The following is a 10,954-nucleotide window of genomic DNA, read 5'->3' as shown; positions in this document are numbered from 1 at the left end:
CTAATTTTCTCTCATCCGACGTTTTCTCTATTTTTTTTCTAACGTTAATAAAATAAATATTGTTATTATTATTATCTCCCATTAACTTTTTCAAAGTCATCACTGTTTCCTACTGTGCAAAAAGTTAATTTTTTGCGGAGATCCGGTGGAAATCAAGCAAAAAAGAGTCCGCTAATCGATATACTTCGCGAATGACATTAAGACTCCGCGAGCGATTTATGCGATGTGACGAGGCGCACATGAAAGACAGCGACGGAAACGGGTAAAGGAGGGGATACGATGAAGGAAAGCTACTCCACAATCCCGCGCTTCGAGCGGTTGGGATATAAGCGAGTGACCGAGTGGAGTCGAGAAGAGAACGCGGCTGCGGCGAATTGGCGGGCGAACGACTCGGCTCGGCTCAGTTCGGGGGTGGTTCGGCGAGGGATGGTGTCTTTAAAACTCGAAGTGAGTTAATTTGATTATCGCTATAACGGTGGTAAGGGAGGAGAGTGAGTAAGAGAGAAAGAGAGAGAAGGAGAGGGTGGAGAGGAGGCGAGGAATAATCCGGCTGTATAACGACGACGGGCCTAGCCATTGCCGTCGACATTTCCATTGTACGGCTACGATATCGCACCCCCTCTGTAGAAGGAAACAGACGGAAGGGTGGCGGCGAACGGAGAACGGCTATACTGATTGGCCTCCAGCTGGGGCAGCAGTAAACATTCTCTCGCCTTGCCGAGGCGGCTGCCGGAGAGGGTTGCCCTCTCGCTCCCTCCACTACTCTCTCTCGGGATCTCCGTTCCGCTCGCACCCACGTGGCGCTATCCGACCCTCTTCTTCCGCCTCCTTCTCTTCCTCGGCCCGCCAACGGTCTCTCCCACCCACTCTTACGAGCTTAAGCCCGATTTAATGGGGTGGAAACGCGCGGCTCGATCAAGTTGTATTCAATTATCCCTCCTTTCCGTCCTCCAGCCTCGCCCGGGCTATCTACAGAGTGTCTCGCAAGAAAATTCTCTCCCTTTCTACGTGCCCTTTGGCCCCCGCAATCCGGTCTGTTCTGGACACGCAGGACGTATAGTCGTTGGCAGCTAGGGGATGGCCCAAGGTTGGTCTCGGCGGGTGACAAGGATCCATTTAATCCGCCGGTAGTTTCGATCGAGATCGCGCCGCGTGTTGTGCGGTGGCCAACGAATAACCCACGATTTAGGTTAGATTTTGTACGGTTTGACGATGAAGGAATAACGAGTAATGTAAACAAAATAACAACCTCCCAAATGATCTAGTAACTTTAGTTTCACGAGATCTCTGGAAAACTACCGTCATTTTTGCACAGCTCGCTTCGACCGGGAATTTTCGATGAATACGTATTACCTACGACGAAGGAGCTGAGATAATAGGATTAAAATACTTCGGTATCTAGTGTTAAAGTGGTTTACGTTTGGAGGTATATTGGAAGGGCTCGAAGATAATTACACCTAATTAGCTCTTTAGTAATCTTAACACAAGTAATGTAATTAGATGTCACGAGTAATTTGACAATGATTAAAGTGCAACTATGTCTCGCCTGTCATTTCTATTTCGAGACGTATTTCTCAAATTGGAACTTCGCTTTCCTTCGTGTCTAGTAACTCTTACAACGACATTATCAAGATACAAAGTAATCTATTTTAGCAATCTCTCGTAAAGAAATAATTTTTTTCATAATTCGAACGACCACCAATTATTTCTCTGCTGCGCTTTATTATCGTTCCAGCTTTACCGATTATCAGACTTGTTTCAAACGTCCGAAGTACAATTATATAGTTCGTGAACATCGTAAGATACGCAAATCGGAATTCCGACAAACGTGATGAACACTTTAGATCAAGACATGTCGCTCGATTAAAGTATTAATGGACTCCGTTCGCTACGTTCATTCCGCGTTCGATAAAACTCACGAAGTAGAAACCGCGAGTAAATTCGCGAACTGCGCGTTGCCATTTTATCGTTCCAGAGCTTTTCCTCGTAGCATTTGCGGTATTGTCCCATTCTTGTAATTCGTTTTGCTATTCGCGTTGTCTCGCGTTGTCTCGCTCCTTCACCTTTGCTCGTTTCCAATGATTGATTCTCGTCTCCCGCATTTCGCTTATTCTGCCGCAAACAAACGCGGGAAATTTTGCAAGCGCGGCGTTTGAAAATTCACAATCGGTATTTTCGCGGATTATTGCAGTATTCTACTCCTCTTGAAACCATTGCTCGCGATAATCTTGTTGAGCCCGCTGTTTATCTTTCTCATTAGCACTGTCTGTATTGCACACAACGCAAATTATAAAGTATCCCTGCTCGCATTCACGAGATGCTACAACATCGCTAATTGTCGTAATTAACTGGCTGTAGTCGTCGAAGCTGCGACGCCTAATCGCACATGTCGTTACATTCACCCTTCCTCTAAATTGTCATCGTTCTCGCAAGAAGGAAAATGTAATTACTCGACATTTCGTCATCGGTTGGTGCGATCTGCCCAAAATATCGTTATCACATCGTGTAATCGCGCGATTAACGCCGTACGGTGAGAAGAACGTGGAACAACGATCGTTTCGCAGTGTCGCGCAGACCCTCTATCGAAGATGCGCGAAGTCATCTAGGAGTGACGACGTCATCCAGGGACGACGAGCTTTTGGCCAAGCCGCCACTCGGTCGAGGCCGTAAAGAGCGGCTGCGGCTTTGCCGCCGGAGTCGCTTGCAAAATCCGCTGGCAGAGTTTCGGCGGTGTTTGCAGCTGACCCCACACCCACATATATGCGCGCACACACACACGCACACACACCTCTCTACACAACGTCGCAGCTACTCTAACCTCGATGCCATCATCCGCGGCAATTATTCGCAGCCGAAGGGAAACGCGTACACACCGATTTCGCCCGAACTCCCTTCAAAGACGCGACTTTCCTCGCTGCGCGGGTGGTTCAAGCGGCCAGACCCCATCCCCTCGCAACTAACCGCTCTCTCGCAATGACGATATCGCGAGAACTGTAGCTATGCACCCTCGCTTGCACATAGGTGCGTTTGTGTGCGTGCATCTATGTGGCGGAGGGTTCACGCAAACGACCGTTTGCGTTGGTGCGAGCACGTGCCGTACGTACGCACGTGCGGGTGTGGAGCTCCGTAGCAACTGCGCCAAACTTCGAATTAGCGTCGGCGACGAACTTGGAGATTTACAGTACAACTGCAGGCCGAGAAAGAATTACAGGTCGAGATATGTGCACACGCGACGGATGTGTACGTGTGGACGCGCGTGTGTGCATGCACGTGGGTGGGTGTGGGTATGAGTATGTGCGACAAACACGGCTGCGACGCCTCGTGTGGGTACACCTATCCAGCGCGATATTTACGCAAGCGTGCGGTAATACCGTGCGCCTATCCGCCGAGCCCTTCGCATACATCAACCGCATTCCGTTAGGTAAATCACGGTGGAAATCTTACATTGCCTCCTGATCGAACGCGTGTTACCGTATATATACTAGCGACGTAAATGAAACGCGTCCCCGCCGTTGCATTCGCAGGCGCACCGTGATAATCGGCTCTGACACCAGTCGAAAACTTAAGGTAGTTGATCCGTCGAATCGTTTTCTTACACTGAGACAAATTTCCATCGAATTCTTTTTTTAATAAATAATAAACTTATGAAGAGGCTCCTTAATATCGCCAGTGAAAATCTGGCAATGTACGAACCGACTACCTTAAGGATTTTATGATCGAATTTTTCTAGACGTTCACTGGAATTCAAATGGAATTAAACACAAAAACTGAATATTTCGTTAGGGGACGGGATTTCGTTAATTGACTTTTAAATTCGATTCGAGGACGGACGGAAGTAACGCACGGTCGAGAGCGATTCTCGCGAAACGTCACGTGCAATAACGCCGATATATTATTTTCCTACACGCGAATTCCGTCGTATAGCGCGAAGATTAAACGGATCCGTGTCCATATCCGTGTGGGCGCAGATATCCGGCGATTTCCTCAACTCGGAAGTGTGTTCGGCATTACGTGGAACGCGGCGCAAGTTTGCGCGATCGAGTCAGCGCGACCGGGCGAGCGAACTTTGGCCGCGCTCTGGCTTAATTCGCGGTGGCAGTCCGCCCGACCATGAAGACGTTGTCTCATCGGCAGTTTATCGGATTTTGGCGAGTTCGGCCGAGGATAAACGTTGGATCGACGCTATGCGGACAACCGGGAGGTCGTCTCATTTTTCGATCGTCGTTACCTTCACTTTTGAAAACTTCGAAGCGAGTCCCAAAAAGAGCCTTGGGGAGAATTTACAATGCAAATATCTGCCTTTGTTTGTTTAAGTAAATACGATAGCACGATAACAAAATTTGTTTGACAAGTTAATTACATCTAATGAATATATATATGGACAAATAAGCTAATTATAAAAAAAGTAAATTTACTAATGGAGTAAAAGAGGACTTCATTATTCATATGTAAAAAAATAATTTATTTCCCCAATGTTGCTACTAAGGATGTTTTAGTCACACAATTTTTCGACAAATTTAAGCTTGCGTTTCCTCGGTGGAAACTCCCAAAGAGGTTAGCATGTGTACGAAAATATTATATTATATTATATGTAATCTTGTTTTTCTGAAATATGTATTAGTGCAGTTCAAAGACAAAGCCTGTGAAAAGCGTAATCATCGACACAAGGACACATCGTCTTTGTCCGATAGCCAATCCTGTTTGCAATCAACCGAGTGTCGCGTCACGCTGACAGACCCGTCCGCGCGAAAAATCCGTCAAAGTACTACAAATCCGTGCCGACGCGTCGATTGACAGTTGTCGAGTGCAAAAAGATGCGAGGAGTAACTGCGCGCTGAAACTAGGAGACGCGGCAGTGATATATCGCTTTGCCCTTCGCGATCGTTCGTTTCGATAAATTCCGCAAGAGTCGGAAAATTCGAAAGTCCTTCGACATTGAAACACAAAAAATCGATTAACATCCTGCTCAACCGACGACAGAGAACTTATTCGAAAGTCTGTTTAAGCATTTTTCTTGATACTGACGATGGAAAAGGTGAAGTACTAACTTTCTTCGTAGATTTTTTACTTATCCAATTCTCTAAACAATTTTCGCGACTGGTATCCCACTACTATTCAATATTTAATTTAAAAAATTCTTTGTAAAGAGGAAAGTAATGCTTATATTAAAATTTGGTTAAATCGATATCCATCCAGCGTTACATAAAGAATGGAATTTTATTTTTCGTTTGCACATCTTTTCAAAGATTAATTTATAATAACTAACTTCGACATTCAATCTACGTGTGTGTCTCGCGTTTCTAATTAAAAAATGTAATCAATTATGCAAAATATGATAATGTTTAATCAAAAAATCTACAAATCAACATGACGACAATGAAGCGCCGTCGATTCTTATTTACTATTATATTTCTCAAGCGAGATGATGTCACTTTATCTTATTTCATTTATCAGCATATCTCCAATGATAAATGGCGGATGACATGGTGATGTCGAAATGAATAGAAGTAAAAAATGTGACGAGTCACATGACGCTTGAGATAAGTATTTAATCGGATAAGAATGAATTTGAAACTTTTATTTATCGTTTTGTTTAAAGTTGGAAATGGTTCACGCGGACGCGCTGTTTACAGATTGAATATTCTCACAACATAGATAATTTATTCGATTAAACCTAAGGGAGATAAACTAGCGGAAGCAAGTTTGTAACTTAACCTTTGTTCTACTTCCCTTTACACTCCGTTGCACAATTTTCATACGAATCGCAATCACCTGGCATTCGCATAATTTACGCTTTTGCGCATAACCGCGGCATAAACTCATAAGCGGAGCAACCGTTGCAATTGTACGGCATCTATGCCAAAGAAACTAAGCGGATTTTCGTATCAGCGGAAAATTAAAAATAAAAGTAAATAGTCGCAAGAGTTGTTTCTTTTTTCAAGAACAAAGGCGCGATTCCGTGATATATAAATGCGCTAATGCAGTACTTTATAATCATACGGGAACGGTCGGATAATTCGAATTCGTTCTCCGTACTTTGGCGCTTGCAATGTTCATAACAAGACCGAGAGGACAATGAAACGGGTCTGCTAGATTTTTCTGCTCCCGCACCTCAATAATTCGACCTTCGCTGGAGGTGCCCGCGGAGGAATGCCGAGGAATCCGACGTGGGACGTCGCGCGGGCGTACTTTTTATTTGAGCGGTCGGCCGGGCGAGCTTTTTCGTCGCGCGCGAAGAATTTAACGCGGACGAGTCCCGGGGATCGTGCACGGACTCGACCGTTTCGTAGGGGATGCCTGTGCAGCAAGTCCGCCGGAGCGTTCAGCTGCGGGGTTTAAGACTGCGGAGCCGCCGCGGAGTTAAGCCCGGGGCCGGAACCGAGAATGTGGTCTTCCCCGGCCCGGGCGTGTAACTACTTCATGCCGAGAGTATTCGAAATACTCCGCGATGAAGTATGCCACGGTATCAGAGGTCTGCGGGCTGTAACAAAGCAAGCCCTCCGGGCACCGAGTTTACACACGAGCCCTGGCATCCGCCGCCACCGGAACGACGGGGGAACGAATGCTAATACAATCCCGAAAACTTTGTCACCGACGCCGACGACCCGTTATGAGACCGATACGCTTGCCGCGGAGCCAATCCGGTCGACCCGACACAGAATCGTGAAACGTTTTGTGCAAGCAGCGCGTTTCCGCGTCCTCGACAATATGGTAAACAGGATCACCGTCGTGATTCGCGCTCTGACACTTCCGATTTTTACAGGCGATGGACTTTGCTACTAGCTTTCTACTAGCTATTACCGCCGATTTCCATTTATATCTATGCAAACATGTTCTCGAACATAAATGTTTTACGTATGTTTATAACTGATTCCACTATTTCTCAGTGATAATTGACAAATAAATACGCATATGTTATTTTATTCCCCGAGCGCTGACTAATATTAATTCTGTACTACAACTCCGATTATATATTTAACACGATTATATATTTAACGCGCGAGGACACTGTAACGAAACAAATGAGCGTTGACGGCAGTGCGAAGTGGAAAATACTTGCGCAACGGAAATCCAGCCGAAAGTAATAAAAGCGCTCGTCATCCCGCGTAATTCGCGTGTACGTGTGCGCATGTATGCGAAGAATTCACTGAGAAAAATGCAATTCATTGCCGGGGCGTGCCGAGTTCAACCCTCGCCCTTTCTCGCAGGCCGAGTGTATTTTTGCTAAAAGGGAACAGCTTTTAACTTTATAGTGCCGCGTTCAAGTGCCACGTTTTCTTAAACTCACGTTGTACCACGGAATTGGTTGTTGGACCGATGTAAACTTGAGATTTCGGACGAGTGCGTCTTTAATTCGAGTTTTAATGCGATACGACTTATCACGTACAGTTGATAAATAGCTCATGGGAAAAACTTATTCGGTTGTATATTACATTGGAGAAGATAGCCTTATACAAAATGACTCAATCGCAACTTGATAACTTCGCGATAGTAAATCTATCCGTTTCCTCGAAACGTTAGAATCTTTACACACCGATTAATTTTCCAGACAAGTGTAAATATATTATTTACGTGAAGAAAATATTTTAATACGGTATTCTATATTATTTTATTTCAACTGTTATATTCACACATTATATTGGGTCATCTGACGACCTACTTGCCGTTAAAATTATATTGAATAGAATTAGGTCCTTAATTCTATATATACGTAATCAAACTTTATAAGTCTGATATTGACATTTTTCTGATTATTCGTCGAATTATAATATATTAATTATCGATGCAAAAGCGTGATGTAATTATAGACTCTGAAAACATCGCGTTGTCGATGTATGCCTAGGAGGGAGAGTGGTGAGCTTTCGCATAATGCGATTACAGAATTTCATGTGACAGGAATCTCCCATTTCGCCGGAATGTATTTCGGATAAGTGCAATGATCTCACTCGAAAAATACTCTTCGCTTTTCGTCATAATTTTCAAGTATCTCGTTACGTGTTCGCTTTCCAAACAATCATTAAAAAGATAAGTTCAGAATATGTCATAACTAAATTTTACTGACATAACTATCGTCTATAATTCATGATTAGATTCTCCTTGCGAGAGATAAAAATTCGTTGTAGTTTTCAAGTTAAACATAAGTTTTCAAGATGCCATAATTGTGACTAAATTACATGAAATCTTTTAAATACTCGAACATCAAAAAATCCTTATTTGCTGTCATTAGCGCTTTCTCAATTATCCAAACTAAAGCGATCTTATCACTCTACCGGGTAGTAGTACGAAAGATAATTATGCGCAAACATCGGACAGGTAAACGCAATCGTGCCAAAGTAAAGCGGATTGTTAACGCCGTCGACAGAAAATCGCATGGACCTCTTCAAACATTTGCAAATCGCCGCGAGAAATCGATGGTTAGAACGTGACAATGCAAATCGATGATATTACATCACTTGCGAGATGATATTTTTCGCCGCGAAATTATTATTAATAAACAGCGAAAAAATGACTTGGTAACAACAGTTTAATGGTATTATGTAAATCCTGTACAGTATTTTTGCTCATGAATGCAAATTATATCGTAAAATCAACGATCGCATAATACAGTTGCGCGAAATGCCACGAGCGCTGCAAACGCAATATTACCTGTTATTATATTATTTTATAGTTGATCAATTAAAGATTATCATTATTATTAATAATACCAATATTATATCGCGCTTTCTACTAAAACCGCGAAGTTATTTGAAAATTGCGAATCGCGAAAGAAAAAGAGAGAGAAAGAGAGAGAGAGAGATTAATTTATTAGTCGTACTTTCTATTTGATTTTATTATTATTTCGAAGAAACATTTAAAACGGTGATCTTTATTTTCTACATTTCCGAGTTTTTCTTTTATGCAATAACGATCTCTTCAACCGCGAGCCATGAAAAGCAACGTAAAAGTCCACTCTACCATTTCTTTTCCGAATAATTCATGACTTAAACGGTTTTTCCGCGGAAAATCGCCATGTATGATCTCACGTTAGAAATAACGATTCTAGTTGTGGTTTTTCAGACGACGAATTTCCACGTTGACAAAACTAGGCGAGCCGGAAACCGAGCTGCTAAAGCACACGTAACGGAGCGCGTAGCACCGGTGAAAGAACCAATTCTGCAAAACGTCACGGCGATTATTATAAAAGGGGCCCATTATAATACGTCGCCGTGTCAGCGTTCGCTGCAAAGTACCGGAGTTATCGCCGATTTTCTGCACGCCCGAGCGAACACTACTATATCTATTTACTATATCTCACTCGCAATCCATGACGACATTTCGTATTCTGACGATTTCAACGAGGACACTGATAATAAAGTGACCCCAATAACACGATGACATATACGTATGTTAATTAATCGCAGATAAAGCACGCGTCACGCGTTTCAAATGAAATAATGTTATCAAAATATATCGAGTTGTATGTATGACAGTTATATGAAATAAGTAGATTCAAAAAAAGATACGAGTTTTACGTGTTTTATCATATATATTCCATATTGTTTATATGACTTTTAGGTTAATATTTTTTTCCCCCTATAGGTGATGTAAATTTTAACTTCTAGGTCACTGAAAAACATATTTGCGTTTTCAGTGAAATAAATAGCATGCTTATCTAACGATATGCGACATGATGCAAATATGTAACGTGGTGCTTATAATTTACATGATAGATAAGGTGAAAATATCGTGGAAGGAAATGCGAGTCAGATTCTTACACATATCACGGGCGACATTTCAACCAGTCGATTTTTTTTATTCGTATTTTTCGGTCTACTATCACACTGCACAATCTATTTTTATCGAAAATTAAATAATCGTAAATAAATCGTTATGAGACAAGATAGGTAGCGATATCTGACGTACAGACTGATACGATTTTACCACGTGTTCCTCTATTTCGCGCGTAAATTATGCTCACGGTTGGCTGATACTGGTTACAAGCGTCACGACCGGGATTTTTCGCGATACATCTTCACGCTATTTCGCCAGCGAATTTCGTAGACAGAAGGATCTACGGGCGTGACGGCGGTTCGTTGAAAAAGCGACGAAGAGGGACACGGGAAGCGGACGGGGGTAGGCAGAGGGACGGGAGGTCGCAACCCCGCAGGCGGTCGCGGCGACGTTATTTATTGCTCGGGCCGATGAGTGTCATTTAAAATTTCGATATAAATTAATTTAAGGGGGTAAAGGGGTTTCCAGGACGGTCGCAGTGGTACGGGGCGTAATGGCTCGGAAAATGAAGTTCTTGTAGCCTCGCCGAGAGAGAATCTCGCCGTCACCCCCGTTCCGTCCCCGACCCTCCCTTCCCCTTTCTATCCAGCGTACTAGCACCCTTACCCTTGCGCCTCTTCGCCACCTCGAGCGTGTGCCACTCTCTCTCTCTCTCTCTCTCTCTCTCTCTCTCCTCCTCTCTCCGCACCAACCTTCAACTTCATCCCCTTTCGTCCCCTCTGCCCACACTCAGCCGCGCATCCCTCTGCTCTACTCTCGGTCTTACCCCGTGCTCGCTCGCGGAGACTCAACATTGCCTGGTGAAATATCCCTTTGCCTCCGCTCCGCCAGGCTTCCATCCACGCCCAGGCACTCCGCCTCGCCATTATCTTAAGTAAACAGACTACCTGCGCGCCGGAGAATTCCAGATAAAGTCACATGTTATCAAAATCCACCCCCAAGCCGCCCGTCGCCGCCCTGGCTGCTCGTGGCGGCCGCCCTCAAAGCGTCCCTGCCGGCGCGTAGCCTGTCGTTAATTCCGTTAAGTCGCGGCCTTACGTTCAACGCGGCGGGCTGCGAAATCGCTCCCGATTCCGTCGCCGTTGGAAAGCGCCACTTCCGCCGGAAGTCGAGTGTATCCTGACGGAGAATCCCGAAATGATATCGGCAGTCGCTCAGGCAGCCCCTTCCTACCCCCCCCCCC

At 44.3% G+C, this 10,954-nt stretch overlaps 1 protein-coding gene across 2 annotated transcripts in view; it reads left to right on the top strand.

Annotated features, from left to right (window-relative positions):
- The first annotated feature begins 372 nt into the window (after positions 1-372).
- LOC106751863 (4-coumarate--CoA ligase 1-like) overlaps positions 373-10,954 on the top strand; it is a 19,620-nt gene continuing 9,038 nt past the window's right edge. The window contains exon 1 of one of the 2 annotated variants that reach the window (XM_014633078.1): positions 373-447. Coding sequence is in view for 1 of the 2 variants with exons in the window: in XM_014633085.1 (XP_014488571.1) it covers positions 427-447 (21 nt within the window). In the remaining variant the exon portion in view is untranslated. The remainder of the gene's footprint in view (positions 448-10,954) is intronic. The other variant, XM_014633085.1, reaches the window with a different exon arrangement.

Source organism: Dinoponera quadriceps, unplaced genomic scaffold, assembly GCF_001313825.1.
Source record: "Dinoponera quadriceps isolate SergipeBrazil2010 unplaced genomic scaffold, ASM131382v1 scaffold141, whole genome shotgun sequence".
Classification (NCBI taxonomy): domain Eukaryota; kingdom Metazoa; phylum Arthropoda; class Insecta; order Hymenoptera; family Formicidae; genus Dinoponera; species Dinoponera quadriceps.
This window is presented reverse-complemented; position numbering and strand designations above follow the sequence as displayed.